This window comes from Nansenia antarctica, assembly GCF_963989245.1.
Source record: "Nansenia antarctica genome assembly, chromosome: 2".
NCBI classification, from domain to species: domain Eukaryota; kingdom Metazoa; phylum Chordata; class Actinopteri; order Argentiniformes; family Microstomatidae; genus Nansenia; species Nansenia antarctica.
Genome location: NC_137675.1, coordinates 55,529,405 through 55,545,681, shown reverse-complemented (window position 1 = coordinate 55,545,681; position 16,277 = coordinate 55,529,405). Strand labels below are relative to the sequence as shown.

General features: G+C 47.1%; 1 protein-coding gene across 1 annotated transcript; it reads right to left on the bottom strand.

The window, feature by feature from the left end:
• Nucleotides 1-2,155: 2,155 nt before the first annotated feature.
• Nucleotides 2,156-15,363, bottom strand: pecam1a (platelet and endothelial cell adhesion molecule 1a; the record flags this gene model as incomplete). The annotated part of the gene is made up of 14 exons (XM_080523134.1): nucleotides 2,156-2,337; nucleotides 3,116-3,141; nucleotides 3,792-3,836; nucleotides 4,956-5,042; nucleotides 5,151-5,204; nucleotides 6,031-6,101; nucleotides 6,291-6,423; nucleotides 9,801-10,082; nucleotides 10,309-10,614; nucleotides 11,064-11,336; nucleotides 11,587-11,847; nucleotides 12,238-12,519; nucleotides 12,929-13,222; nucleotides 15,309-15,363. The coding sequence occupies 14 exons, from the start codon at nucleotides 15,361-15,363 to the stop codon at nucleotides 2,188-2,190; spliced, it is 2,319 nt and encodes a 772-aa protein (XP_080379260.1). The 3' UTR covers nucleotides 2,156-2,187.
• Nucleotides 15,364-16,277: the final 914 nt, after the last annotated feature.

Here is a 16,277-nt window from a genome sequence, read left to right as displayed (position 1 = left end):
TGGAACTTAAAAATCCAGGTGGGGACTCGTATTCACTCCTGATAGGTAAAGATCTAGTTGCCTAGCAAATAATCATTTATTTAAAAAAATAAATGTCACTGTGTTGTCTGTGTAAGAGTTGCGAACTCTTATTTCAAGTTTTATTCGATGTAGCATCATCGAGAGGAAAATGAATTCCCAAGTTTATCAGGGTAGCCTACAGGATAATGTCAGGGTGGCTGTCCGCCAGCTGAAACTCAGTAGAAGTTGGGTGATACAGCAGGACAATCACCCTAAACATTGAAGTAAATCTACTACAGAATAGCTTAAAAAAAAGGAAATTCGCCTTTTTGGAGGGGCCCAGTCAGAGCCCAGACCTTAACTCAATAGAAATGCTGTGGAATAACTTCGAGAGCCTAGAATATCAAGAATATGGCTGAGCTGAAGCAGTTCTGTAAAGAAGAACGGTCCAAAACTCCTCCTGATCGTAGTGCTGGTATGATACGCAGCTACCAGAAGCGCTTACTTGAGGTTATTGCTGCCAAAGGAGGTTCAACCTGTCATTAAATCCAATGGTTCACTTACTTTTTCCACTAGCACTGTGAATGTTCAACGGGTGTGTTTAATAAAGACATGAAAGATTATAATTGTTTGTCTGTTAATAGTTTAAGCACATTGTGTTTGTCTATACTTGTGACTTAGATGAAGATCAGAACACATTTTATGACCGATTAATGCAGAAAACCAGCTAATTCCAAAGGGTTCACATACTTTTTCGTGCCACTGTACATGCATACACACACGCATACACACATAGCTGAAATGTAACCCAAGAAGAGGCCTGGTTTATCTGTGATGAAGATGAATGGCTTCATACTAAAGGCTGCTCTATAAGTCTGACTGAGCCAGGAATGGAGATGACGGTATGTCAGTCGGTGGCAGGCTGTTGCTGTTAAACTCTGGTGTCAGGTTCTATATGCCTTCTCACATGCATTTGGTCTGCCTTTCAGCAGCCCTAAGAGCTTCTTGTCAAACTGCAAATCCATATGAGCTAGAGTCTAGCTGCTGGACTGTCAACAACGTTGCCATGAACTGAATCGACCTCTTATGCTGTCCATATGTCAGTATAGCGCAATATACTGTACTGTAGTATACAAGAACAACTGGACTTCTGTAATGTTATATGATGACCCAACATTCTGTTTTGCGTTTTCCAATGTTCAAATGTTGTGCTCCCTTGGGGATGACGTCACCGGTCTGACCTGGACATTCAATGGCCAGAAGAGAACCACTGAAACCAGTCCACCTTTCCCCTGTGTTACCTCATACCTAATTGAGGACTGTGTCAGTCAATCAAAACCATAAGTGGATGGAAACTGAAACTGATATGACTGGGTGCTAAAACAACACAGTGAAAGCCCTTCTCACATGAGAGCCATTTTAGCAGCATGGCACCAAGTTTCCATGCCACATATGCAAGGTGCTGCTCTCTAGTGGTCATAAGAGGCAGCACTGTTTCACTCTCAGCACAGATAGGTCCTTACTCACTTGTTTTAAACTTGATTCCTCACTTCCTCTTGCTCTCTTGCTCCTCAAAAAGCATTGGAGGAGAATATCGCAGGGGAGGAACCTAGATCTTCTCCTCCAATGAGAGTTGAGTAGGAAGCGAGTGGAGGACGGAGGAGAGGACGCGAGGAATAGAATTTTTGAGAGGGCGATAGACTGGGCCATAGACAGCCTCCCTCCCTTTCTCCCTTTCTCATGTTGGCACATTTGAACTACAGTCACACGGCATGTCACATGCTATACCTCAGTATAGCTTCAAAAGGCCTCCTGCCTGTTGATGAATCGTCAGTTCACATTAGAAGGAAACTACATTTGTTTGGCTTTTCCTCAGGGTGGAAACAGACATCCTCTGTCCACGTCCTCTGCAGATCTGACGGGGGACAGGCTGAGGGAAGAACTCTGTTTTCAACTTATTGAAACAAAGGACGAAGGAATGGATCATTTTATTTGCAATGCACAAAGTTTGAAAAAGTGTAACAACTGTACAATAGTTTGACAATTTTGAATTTAGAAAAATAGTAATAATACAAAACCATATATCATAATCATAGCTAAAAACCACGTAATAACAGATCAAATTGATCAATTGTCAATAAATATTCTTGGTGGTCATTATGCAAATAGTCATTCATAACAGTCTGGCTAGTCGTTGTGGTCACCACAGTCATTGTGGTCATCCAGGCCATTGTGGTCAACGTGGTTACTGTGATTATTGTGGTCATCGTGGTTGTGGTGGTCATCACGGTTGTCATGGATATCATGGTTTAGCTGGGCATACTCCACTGACCCTTGCTGAGAAAGACAGAAGAGAGACTCTATCACCCTTGAATAATTATTTTCCAATCATCTATTTTGTTTGGATCCTTCAATGCAGAGACTATAATTGTTTCTTTGACTTCTTCATGACACTGACATCTACATTTCAGACTACGCTGCAATCATACCTCTGATGGTCCAGCATCAACAACTCTTTCTTCTTGATTTGGAGGGAAAAATAATGAGAACCCCTAGAGGGCTGTGCAGTGATAGCTTTAGCGGACGTCAATGAAGTAAATGGAAAGCTGAGTAAAATAATTGCCATGTCGCTTTGAATTGGAATAGAATGCTATTCCATCAGTATTTCCTTCTATTCACAATACTTGTCAATGTCTTATTTTCTATATCAGATGTCCTTCTACGTTAGAAGTGTGTGTCTGTATGTGTGTGTGTGTGTGTGTGTGTGTGTGTGTCGGTGTGTACGTGTGTGTACGTGTGTGTATGTGCGGTGTACGTGTGTGTGTGTGTAAGTGTGTACGTGTGTGCATGTGTGTGTGTTTGTGTGTGTGTTTGTGTGTGTGTTTGTGTGTGTGTATACGTGTGTACATGTGTATGTGTGTGTACGTGTGTACGTGTGTACGTGTGTGTATGTGTGCGTGTGTGTGTTTAAGTGTGTACGTGTGCATGTGTACGTGTGTGTGTGTTTGTGTATGTGTGTGCGTGTGCGCGTTTAAGTGTGTACGTGTGCATGTGTACGTGTGTGTGTGTGTGTGTGTGTGTGTGTGTTTGCATGTCAGCCCAGTGTTCTACTTACGCCATCCGCCTGTTCTTCTGAGGCACCTGTCAAAACACAGGAGGAGACAAGCTCAGGAAATGAAGGCAGTCAGTGATTACAGGAGAAGTTGCGCCTCCGCTCCCCCCCAAACAACACCCGCCACTCCTCCAGAAGAGTGGCTGCTTTGGGCTTATCGCATTACGGCCATTAATGTGTATGTGGGACTAATCTGTTTCCCTGCCTGCTAGTCCCATTGTCCAACAACACAGACACAAGCCAAAGCCCATTATTGTGTTCTCTTTCCCCTGTGCCACAACATTGTTTGACACTCTTACTACTGACATTTTACAAAGAGTAGGTCAATAGCTGTGGACAATGGACAAAATGGATGACGGAGTGGGATATGTTTTTCATGGCTATCAAACAATGGAGCCGGCCCGCATGACGGATGGACTCACTGTTTGGACTGGATTGTTATGACAGGAAGTTCCCTTTGACAAGAGCAGGAAGTGGACACCTGGCTACCAGGCCTGCTTGTTTAACGGAACACTCTCACACTAACAATGCAGATGTTTACAGTTCGCCCTGACCTTGTTTCCTGGTGTGTGTGTGTGTGTGTTTTTTTTTTTTTTTTTACGCCAAGAGAGGGACTAAATCAAACTGGCTGTTTAGTAAAACTGTAAGAGCGTTTTTGTGAGCAGGATGTTAGTCTTACCTTGCACTTCGCTGTACACCGTGTCTGTGCCTTTCTTCACCGGAGCTGGGAGGACAGAAACGCATAATGGAGACAACATGAAATGCTTCAATAGAAATAACAATTCCCCCCCATGGCCTACATTCAATAAAACAGGAGTGCCGTCGAAATCAGACAGTACATAGCCATTGGTTATTCCAACCATTCCAACCCCCCATGCACCCCCCCCTCCCCCCCCCCCCCCGCCTTCCTTTGCTGCATCCGCTTCTTCACCTTGCATTAGTGAGTCAAAATTCAAATGATGACAAATGCCTTCCTCAGTTGGGTCCCCCCCCCCCTCAATTGAAGTGATTTTTGTCTGGGTAAATGGACTGACTTATATAGCGCCTTATTCCAAAGCGCTTTACAATGGCCTCTCATTCACCCATTCACACACACATTCACACACCAATGGCGGCAAGCTACCATGCAAGGCACCGGCCCGCTCATTGGGAGCAATTTGGGGTTCAGTGTCTTGCCCAAGGACACCTCGACATGTGGTCAGCCGAGGCTTGAACCGCCGATCTGCCAACCTTGCGAACATTAGACGGCAGCTCTACCTCCGTCCGGGTGTAATGCAAGGCATGATTGCCTGGGTACGAGCTTACTCTACCACTAACCCTCAAAAATATCTCTTCTATGTTTGTTCAGGTATGATGGTAACATAGACCAAACCAACATAGAGTCCATGGACCAAACCAACATAGAGTCCAAGGATCACACCAACATAGAGTCCATGGACCAAACCAACATAGAGTCCATGGACCAAACCAACATAGAGTCCATGGACCATACCAACATCGAGTCCATGGACCACACCAACATAGAGTCCATGGACCACACCAACATCGAGTCCATGGACCACACCAACATAGAGTCCATGGACCATACCAACATCGAGTCCATGGACCACACCAACATAGAGTCCATGGACCACACCAACATCGAGTCCATGGACCACACCAACATAGAGTCCATGGACCACACCAACATAGAGTCCATGGACCACACCAACATAGAGTCCAGGGACCAAACCAACATAGAGTCCATGGACCACACTAACATAGAGTCCACGGACCAAACCAACATAGAGTCTATGGACTAAACCAACATAGAATCCAAACTGATAGGACCGGCCAGTCTCACCTCTGCTGGGGTTCATCTCCTGGGGCTGCACTTCCGTGTACTGTGTCTCTGTCGGCTCTGGAGGCCCCTCGCTCTGCTCATCAGACTCTACAACACAACAGACAGGAAGACAAAACATTCAGGTTGGATAGACTGGTTGAGACCTATATCGATCACCTCTTATCATTGATGACCCCTGGCCTCTGGTAAGCTCACCTGAGCCTGAGACATGTTCACTCCAGACGCTCCTCCCCATCACCCCCGGAGTGACTGGGAAGCACAGACACAAGGGGGTCAGTCATACAGGAGGACAGGGTCAGAGGAAGTGGACTATAGGAGACAGGCAGTTGTGAGGCCGTTGCTAACTTGTGTAGAGGATTTTTAACATGTATGAACTCTAAAATGCCTATAGGATTATATCTGTCCATTTCACACAGAATGTAGACTAGTGTAACTGTAGTGGCTATAACTGTGCCCATAGGATTGTTGAAAGTTTATCTTTGTCCTGTTTATGAATACTCTCTCCTGAGTTGAACACTCACTGGAGAACGGTTTCATAAACATTTATGGAATGCAGACTCCTATCGCTGTTGTGTCTATGTTGACACTATACAAGAGATGTGTTGTGTGTGAGTGGGCACTTCAGTCTACCTTCAGTAGGCTGGGTCCAACTCGAGTTGTGGAAGACCATTTTCTTTTAATAAATATTATACTTAGATTTAAAGTAAAGCTATCTTGAGTCTCATTTAAATCCACGATACTTGTAAGGCTGTTGCTAACTTGAGGATCTTCCTTATATGGCCCACAGTCCAGCATGCAGTGTGTCACTAACGACCTATGGTCTCATCCATGTCGAATGAAACACTCTGTGAAACATGACTTTACTAACGCGATAGATTTGGAATAATTCTACTACTGCTATTCTGAGCTAAGCCCAGGAGGAAGGAACACAGATGAAGAGGTAAAGTAAGAGGCATGTGGTTAAGAAGAAAGACATTGTGGTGATCACGCAACACTCTGTGAAGATTTGTAGGAGGGAGACATGGTTTGGTGGTGTGAAGCCCTGAGGGCAGGAAAATCAGTGACCGGTGTTTACCATTGGCGGCCATGTTTACTTCTTCTTGGGTGAGGCTCAGAGGCTCTTCTTTTTTGGCGCTCACTGACTTCCTGAGAGACAGCGAATATGAAAACACAATTAATGCTTCTAAACAGGAAGCTCTTACAGTGTGTGACCGTCTTTCTTGTACATTACACACCCAAACAACTCACAGACCCACAACCAATAACTGCACATTCATTAGTGGTTTGTATAAACATTATGCTAGAACAACAAAATCACACTGGAGGCCGACTCACACTGACAGCTCTGCGGTCCTCTTCCGTTTGAACGGAAGAAGGCCTTTCTTAACCACGATAACGATGATGAGGGCCACTGTGAGCAGAATGCAGAATGTCGCAATCAGCCCCTTCTTCCAGCCAGCCAGTTTCACTGTAGTACAGACAGAAATGGCAGGGGTTACCTCTGGTTCAAACAACAACAAACCCCTTTTTTTGGGTCCATTTTTTGTTTCAATCATGTTTTGATGCTATACAGTGGTTGTTTACACGTTTATATTTTGGGTTCTGATGGGGTAAAGCAGTTGAACTGAGCTCATTAAGCATGTATAACGCTTATTAGGCTTGATATTTGTTATGTATGCAATAGGCATGGGACTATTTTATGTTGTTGCTATACTGTGGGTGCGCATTGATATGTGGATGTTATGTTGGTGCGTATTGATATGTACATATTGTTGTTGAACTTGACGTTGACAGTAAAGTTATGAAAACTGTAGCTCCTTGTTCATGCATCCTTATTACTGTTAGTCCAGGCAGAAGACGTAACAGAAGTGACGATCCCCGCAGTGCAAGGTTGCAGAAGACGGGAGAGAATTGAAATTTCAAAGATGATAAGAAAGTTGCCGTGCTTTTGAGCTTGATGGGGGCAAAGGCATATAATTTGCTGCGTAACCTCACAGCGCCGGAAAAGCCAGCACAAAATACTTTTGAAGAGAATGTAGATTTGCTGAAAGGCCACTTGAATCCGAAGCCATTAGGGGTGGAGAGCGTTTCTCAAAGATAGACCTTGCTCAGGCATACTTGCAGATGGAGGTGGAGGAGTCATCAAGAAAGTACCTGACCATAAACACCACCAAAGGCCTTTACCAGTACAACAGATTGGTCTTTGGTATATCTAGTGCCCCAGCGATATGGCAACGTGCTATGGATCAAGTACTCCAAGGGATACCGGGCACACAATGCTATCTGGACGACATCATTATCACTGGAGTTGATGATGGGACACACCTGGCAAACCTGAAGACAGTCCTGTCCAGATTGGAGGAATACGGAATGAGAGCAAACAAGAAGAAATGCGAGTTTTTCAAAGACTCCATCGAGTTTTGTGGTCACACCATCGACAGACATGGCCTCCACAAATCTCAGGACAAAATCAATGCTGTTATGAGAGCACCAAAACCAGAGAATGTGAGCCAGCTGCGCTCCTTCCTGGGCCTTATTAATTATTACCACAAGTTTCTGCCAAACCTCTCCACTGTTTTGCACCCCTTACACTGTTTGTTACAGTTGGGCAGGAAATGGAAGTGGTCAAAGGACTGTGAACGAGCATTTGGGACTGCTAAGCAGCTAATCACCTCAGAAGAGGTCTTGACGCACTTTGACCCCAGTCTCCCCCTGCGCCTGGCCTGCGATGCGTCCCCGTATGGTATTGGCGCCGTGCTCTCACACAAAATGCCTGATGGAGCTGAGCGACTAATCGCTTTCGCATCAAGATCTCTCAACTCGGCAGAACGCAACTATGCTCAAATTGACAGAGAAGCCTTGAGTTTAGTATGGGGGGTGAAGAAGTTTAATCAATATCTATATGGAAAGCACTTCACATTGATCACAGATCATCAGCCCCTGGTATCAATCTTTAACCCTCAAAAGTGTATCCCAGTAATGACAGCAGCACGCTTACAAAGATTGGCTCTGTTTCTGGGTGCGCACACCTACACCATTGAGTTTAAAGGAACTATACAACATGGAAACGCCGATGGACTCTCACGCCTCCCACACGATGCACACCCTGTGGAGGACACAACGGATCCAGCTGACGCGTTCCACTTGACCCAACTGGAGTCACTTCCTGCCACAAGAGCTCAGATACAAATGGAGACCAACAGAGATCCTACCATGTCTAAAGTATATGAGTTGACATGAGCGTGTCATTGTGCCACCCAAGCTGCGTTCACGAGTGTTGGAATCACTACACGAAGGGCATCTCGGTGTGGTTAAGATGAAGAGCCTTGCTAGAAGCTATGTCTGGTGGCCTGGCATAGACGGTCAAATAGAGGACCTGGCTAAGACCTGCAGTGGATGCCAACAGATACAGCGCCAACCCCAGACGGCACCCCTCCACACATGGGAATGGCCCACTACCCCGTGGCAACGTATTCACATAGACTACGCAGGGCCCTTCATGGATCGGATGTTCCTCATTGTGGTTGACGCCCATTCAAAGTGGCCCGAAGTCTTCACAGTGAAACAGGCCACATCTACTAAAACAGTGGACATACTGCGCACACTCTTCTCCCGCACAGGGCTGCCCCAACAACTGGTGAGTGACAACGCGAGTATATTCACTGGAGAGGAGTTCCAGAGTTTCCTCAAACGGAATGGTGTCAAACACCTTACCTCAGCTCCTCACCATCCTGCAACTAACGGCTTGGCGGAACGTTTTGTACAATCTTTCAAGCAGTCAATGAAAGCAAGTGGGAAGGATGGAACAGAAAGTAGCAAACTTCCTGCTGGCTTACCGAAAACACAGCTCATGCCACAACGGGCCAGACGCCGGCTATGCTGTTCATGGGCAGGAACCTCAGATCGCGTTTGGATTTGCTAAAACCAGACATCCGCAAACATGTGTTGGAGAAGCAGTGTTCTAGTGGACAGACACAACGGCAACTGAGGATTTTCAGTGTTGGACACAAAGTGCTTGCCAGAGACTATAGAGGTAACAACCAGAAATGGCAGCCTGGTGAGGTTCTGTCACGGACAGGACCACTGACTTACACCGTGAGTGTAGGGCCTGACATCGTCTGGCGCAGGCATGTTGACCAGCTACTGGATGCAACAGCTCGCAATACCACAGCTAAGGAATCAGTGGCACCTCCAGACTCGGATGAGTCTACTCTGGCAACACCAGAGGACTTTGACACTGATAATGATGCTGAACCTGCACAGACTGTTGAACCTCAACTGAGGGCCACTGGCTCTGGTTCTCAACCAAAGCGTTACCCTGAGAGAAATCGCAGAGCACCTCAGAGACTTGAATTGTAGTCAGGACTGACTAACTTACCTTTGATAGAGCATCATATTTCTGTTATGGTTAGTTACTGAACACACTGTTTACTTTGTGATGTTTAGGGGTTACATCAATGCTGGAAGGGAGGAATTGTTATGTATGCAATAGGCATGGGACTATTTTATGTTGTTGCTATACTGTGGGTGCGCATTGATATGTGGATGTTATGTTGGTGCGTATTGATATGTACATGTTGTTGTTGAACTTGACGTTGACAGTAAAGTTATGAAAACTGTAGCTCCTTGTTCATGCATCCTTATTACTGTTAGTCCAGGCAGAAGACGTAACAATATTCTTCAAGAATCAATGGCTATATAGCATTAACTCCTATATACTGTAGCATTGCACCAAAATGGATCCAACCAACCAATCCCAGATTGTCCCTTTAACAATGCATCTAGCTCTAATCCTAACAGTGAGAGATGCCCCCCTCCCTCCCCCCCCCCCCCCCCGCCCCTCACCTGCTACAGTCACCATGGCGCTCTTCTTGCTGTCGTTGGATTGGTTGCTGGTGACACAGTAGTATCCTCCTCCGAGCTCTCGGCTGACGCCTCTGACAGTGTGGGATCCCTGCAGGCCGTTGGTGTCCTTTGACAGGAGGGGCGTGTCACTGTTACCGTGGTACCATTTGTAGGTGATGGGGGGCGTGCCCCGCTGAACAGTGCAGGTGAGGATCAAGTCCTGTCCTTCATCAACATCCCCCATGGATGGTCTGGTGGTCAGGACGGGTTTAGACACTGGTTCTACAACAACAGCATGTGTCATAGGGTCAATACCGATCTGCGTATCTGCTACTTCACCTTTTGACCTTTGCCCCTAGGCAGCTAATACAACAACATTTCGGACACATATCACTCAAAGTACTTCCAGGCATTTCCTTCCTGTGTTAGAGGTCAAGCTGAATGATCTGAGCCAGATGTTTTTAGTTTTTTTTACATTTCTAAACAGGCATCTCTGTGGCCACCTCACCTATAATGGTGGTTGAGAGTCGGAGGCGTTCTCCAGAGCTCTCCCTGGCGGGTTTGTTGGTGGGTTGGTTCTGGGCCAGGCAGGTGAAGCTGGTGATCTCAGAGCTCCTGTGGATGGGCGTGACGTTGAAGAGGGCCACTTCCTGCGGCCTGCGCACCGTCCTGACGTGAGCCTGCCCGCTGGGGCTCTTCAAGGTGTACCGGATGGGCAGACTGCCGTTCTCACTGTGACACTGCAGCTGGAAGGGCTTCCCCAGGATCAGCAGCCTGCCCCCAACCACACTCAGGACGGGCACCGACACAGGCACTGTGAGGGAGAGAGAGAGAGAGAGAGGATCAGCAGCCTGCCCCCAACCACACTCAGGACGGGCACCGACACAGGCACTGTGAGGGAGAGAGAGAGAGAGAGAGGATCAGCAGCCTGCCCCCAACCACACTCAGGACGGGCACCGACACAGGCACTGTGAGGGAGAGAGAGAGAGAGAGAGAGAGAGAGAGAGAGAGAGAGAGAGTGGGAGGGAAGGTGGGAAGGAGGGAGGAAGGGAGGGGGGTTGGAGGAAAGTTCAGAAGAATGGAGAAGAGGTGAAAATACGGCGAGAAAAGAGAAGACGGGAGAAGAAGTGAGGAAAACGAGAGAGGAGAAGAAGAAAGAGGATAAGGACATGTGCTAGCTCTACTATGGAAGTTATACTGTCCATGAGAATGGAATGTAAAAAAATTAAATAAAATCATACACACACACACACACACACACACCTTTTGCGTTAATGACAATCGTTGTGCCGCTGTTCTTGAAGATCTTCATGGCTTTGGCCTGGCAGGAGTAGTTCCCATTGAGGGAGGGCTGAGCTACGGCACTGTAGTTCCCCCCTGACGCCACTAGAACTTGGTTCCTGTAGATGGAGAACTTGACATCGTCACCGCTGATCCTCTCAGGGGAATACTGGGAGATGTAGCAGGTCAGTGTGAAACGCTCTCCCTCAAACACGTCTCTGGGCTCCATCCTTAGGACTGGGTTTGAAAACAGCTCTGTAGGGTTCAGACAGAAAAAGCAGAGTGTCAAACATTTCATTGAACGACACCATTTGACAGAAACACACTGGTCAACAACAAACTCCGTCGGATGGCCTTGAATGACACAATGTACAGTACCAGTCAAAAGTTTGGACACACTTCCCCAAAGGGAAAGTGTGTCCAAACTTTTGACTGGTACTGTACTTAACAAGCTCACTATCAAAACATTCAGGATGAATTTGTAAAAGAATCTTCCCATACTCGCCTTTAACCGTAATGGATTTGTAGGCTTCCTTCTGCACGTTGAACCTCTCCGCTTTGCACACAAAGTCCCCCGTGTCCTCGGCCAGAACAGTGAGCCGATGACTCAGACTTACGGATTTCCTCTTCAGCACCCTCTTGTTCTTGACCAGGAACACCTCCACGTTGCGCGGGGGGTCCACCACTTTACAGACGATCTCCACGATGTCCCCTTCCACGATGCCGTCGGACGGGATGATGTTCATGACCGGCGTGATGTAAAGCGCTGATATCAAAGGCAAAGAAGAAGGGAGATTCATGAACCGGATATCCCATCCTCTCACAGGCGATGGAATATTATGAAGCACTCCAGATGAAGCACTCAAGAGCGTCACGTACAAGAGAAATGGACCGCATAGAATTCTGATTTCCTAACAATGATACCGTACTTTAGCTCGGAACCTGACACACGTCACTGAACCTCACTCGCCGACATGATGACATCAGGAGCGTTCGTAAATTCGCTCTGAGAACGCCGGAGAGCACACCACCGGGTCAACGTCATCAAGGGACCAAGTCGTTTGATTATCGGACAAGAGGCATTCTGTGAACGCTGATCAGATTCCAGAGCGAATTTACGAACGTCGCAGCCCATCACAAAGCCAGTCTCCCTCACCTTTCACCATGACCTTGACGGTGTTGCTGTTGTTGGACCTTCCGGCGTCGGGCAGCAAGGTGACGTCAAATTTACAGTCCAGGAGTCTGTCCCCGGAGTGTTTCAGCTCCAGCATGGTCTCCACCCTGTTCCCGCGGGACCGGACCTGCTTGATCTTCCTGGAGTCCTCGTAGAAGTGGAAGAGCAGGGAGCCGGACTCGTTCGGAGCGCTGCATATAGCCGTGACCGCATCGCCCTCGATCACCACGTCGGGCGTCACGGTCAGCAAGGGGGACTGTAGGCCTGGGGGGGGGATACAGTCAACCACTGAAGTAGGATACCACATGACACACATACCCTAACCCCTAATCCTAACCATCCGTGGTTCATAGGACTTGCTATAAGTCAACTTGTTATAACGTACCACGTAGCAGAACACAGTATAGGGGCCACAGTTGTTTTCTGTGCTAGCTTGTTACTATCAGTTTAGTTTAGTTTATTTGGTTTAGAGAAGGACAGTGTGCACATGCATTAATTGTCTACAGGAAACAAGGAGATGGGTGCATCAGATCCACACACCGATTAGACCAAAGTGCAATGAAGTGGTACTGAACCGAACCCAGTCAAAAGTGGACCAGCACGGTCTGCTATGGTACTGTAAAGTTACCCGTATGGAAAATACTGTAAGCACAAGTGTCCACTTCAACAGTACCTGTGACGGTGAGTTTCCGGGTGTGGCTGCTTTTGCTCTTGTCCTGAACTTTGACCCGACACTCGTATGTGCCAGAGTCGGCAGCCCTGGCTGGTATGAGCTGGTGAAGAACTTCTGACTCGCTGGTGTTTTTGGAATAGACCAGGACGTCGTCTTGTAGGAAGTTGAAGCTGTGCGTCAGGCTGAAGGAGGGGTCGTGGCTGACGCTGACCTCACAGTGCAGGACCACCGGGGTGCCGCTCTCCACCACGCCGCTGGGCTGGAGGGTGAGCACCACGCTGTCTATGGTGTATACTGTACACACACACACACACACACACACACACACACACACACACACACACACACATAGACACATAGACACACGCACACACACACGCACACACACACACACACACATACACACACACACACACACACACACACACACACATACACAGACACATGCACACATACACACACACACACACACACACACACACACACACCACACATACACACACATACATACACATACACACCACGCACACACACACATACACACACACACACACACACACACACACACACACACATTTAAATGCGTATGAACAGGAACCAAATTCCATGTTAATACAATTCTGTTACTAGACTAACAGTGTTACTAGATAGAGGTTAGAGGTTAGTCAGTTAGAAGGTCACGTGAATGGAACTTGATTCCAGGGCACGTCAAAGAATTAGGCACCTTTAAATCATTTAGAAAGCACCTAAAACAGTGGATGGCACACACACCTGCCAACATTGAAATGTCCTGTCCTATACCTGTATGTCATGTGTACCGCCTAACATGTCTTACCTGAACAGTCTGTGTGCTTGTTTTTAGTCTGCTTACCATGCGTACTGTATATGTTGCTTGCTTTTAGTCTGCTTACCGAATATGTACCCTCCTTTTAACCGCCTATGATTAATGTATGCTCTTTTAACCCTCTGCTTATATGTACCCTCCTTTTAACCGCCTATGATTAATGTATGCTCTTTTAACCCCCTATGTTATGCCCTTAAGCTAAATGCTTGTCCTGTCTACTTTTTTGTGCCTAGGTCTACCTATATTTTATCTTTTAAATGTACTTTTTTCCTCCAGGGAGCCTTATAAAACATCATGGCATAGGGACTGCGGATGAAAACTAGCTTTTGGGCTAACTCTGGCGTATTTACAATTTATTTTTGTTTTATTAATATGCACTGTCCCTTGAATAAATAAATGAATCTGAATCTGAATCTGAAATAAGAGCGATTCCTTGTACAAATGCAGCAGGGTCAGGCCTGGGGCGTTTACTACACTCTTTCAGGGCCAGGCCTGGGGAGTTTACTACACTCTGTCAGTCTTCACAATGCAGGTGAAGTCGAGAGGAAGAGGCCTTCCTTGAGTTGGTTCCACTGCACAGTAAAGCAGGAGGAGGAAGGAAAACACTTTAACAAACACACAGGCTGACCGTCCCTGGGGAGGGCTGTGGCATTACCCTGGCTCCTGCTCCTGCTCCTGCTCCCACTCAACCACAACAACACAATGAGGCCTGAGCTGCCACTACAAAGCTGACATTCTGTTCACATCCTCCTCGTGGGTAAATGCTTTTGGAACAGGGTACACGGCTCAGCAGTACAAGGGAGGGAGGAAGTGGTGAACTGAACCAAAAGCAATAAGTTCCCAAATCAGTGACTCCCAAATAAACTAGCCATTGGAAATATAGAAACGGTGCGTTATTTTACAGATCTATCTCCCCCCAGCACCCTATCGATTTCCACATCAAGTGTTCAAAATCGAGGAGAGAAAAGTTACTGCGCAATAAATAAAAACCACTTAGAATGCGGGAGGATCAGAGGTTCGTTCCCGCGCTGACGCAGAGCAGTGCAACCCCGCTGCGCGTTATGACTAAAAATACAACTTCAATAAATCAAAACCCAACACATGAAAGCGTCAAGGAAGTCAAATGCGTACAATACCCGTTTCCTACCAAAATAACTGTTTTGTGTGAGTGTGTAATAATAGCCCCCGCTTGTCAAGAGAAGGAGAGGACCCACTAACTGGCCTAAAACTGTCTGAAAACAGTGACTAACTCCCCGCCGCCTTTTTACGAAAGTAACTTCAAACACCTTACACAGTACACAGCACACAGTACACAGTACACAGTACAGTCATTACATCTCATACTTACATGACTGAGCTTCAGAACCTCTCCCTGTGTGTGAAGAAAAGTGGGAGAGGGAGAGAGTGGAAGAAAGAGTGGGGGAAACAAAACGAATGTGTGAGAGACAGATATGACGCTCGAAAAAGTGGAGGGTGCTACCTATTCTATAGCAGAGAGAGATCCCAGTCTCAGAGAGCAGAATGGGGGGTCCTTACAGAGGCAGAGGAGGCCGGTCAGAAGCAGAGCCAGGTAGAGCGGTCTGGAGTCCATCCTGAGTGGTTGGCTGTGTAGTCACACTGCTGCCGCGGGACAGCCGAAAAGGCTGGAGGGGCCGGGCGCTCCGAAAGGAACACAGGACGTAGGGGTGGGCCGCGAGGAAGGAGAGGTGGAGTACTGAAGGAACTGTGTGGGGGGGTGGAGGGGGTTTCTTAGTGTGTGTTTGAGTAAGATAATGATTATGTGTGTGTGTGTGTGTGTGTGTGTGTGTGCGTGTGTGTATGTGTGTGTTTATGGAGCCGGGTTTCTTAGTGTGTGTTTGTGTGTGTGTGCGTGTGTGTGTGTGTATGTGTGTGTGTTTGTGGAGGGGGGTTTCTTAGTGTGTGTTTGTGTGTGTGTGTGTGTGTGCGTGTGCATGTGCATGTGTGTGCATGTGTGTATGTATGTGCTTGTGCGTGTGTGTGTGTGTGCGTGTGCGTGTGTGTGTTTGTGTGTTTGTGTGTCTGTGTGTGTTTGCGTGTGTGCGCTCCCGTGTGTGTGTGTGTGTGTGTGTGTGTGTGTGTGTGTGTGTGTGTGTGTGTGCGTGCGTGCGTGTGTGCGTGACTGACAGAGCCTTATCATCATTGGCCTTCTTTTTGTTGAATTAACCAGGATATGATTGTTACTTCCTCTGAATATGCAAGCATTGATTTGTTTTTGTCAGGGGGCAAGCATTTCGTCTAGCTTTGTTAGTGTACGTATAAGTAGCCTCATGTAGCACTTCCGAACTCAGAGACAGCCACCTAACATGTATCGGTATGAGCCAAGCATCCTTCAACAGGACAGCCCCAGGGCCGGCCGCTGGCATAAACACTCTATGCGGTTGTTTAGGGCCACGACCACTAGAGGGGGCCACACTTGCACCGGTGATTGCAAGCTACCACCCAGTCAATCAAAAACTCCATTGAAGATGAATGGAGCCATGTACC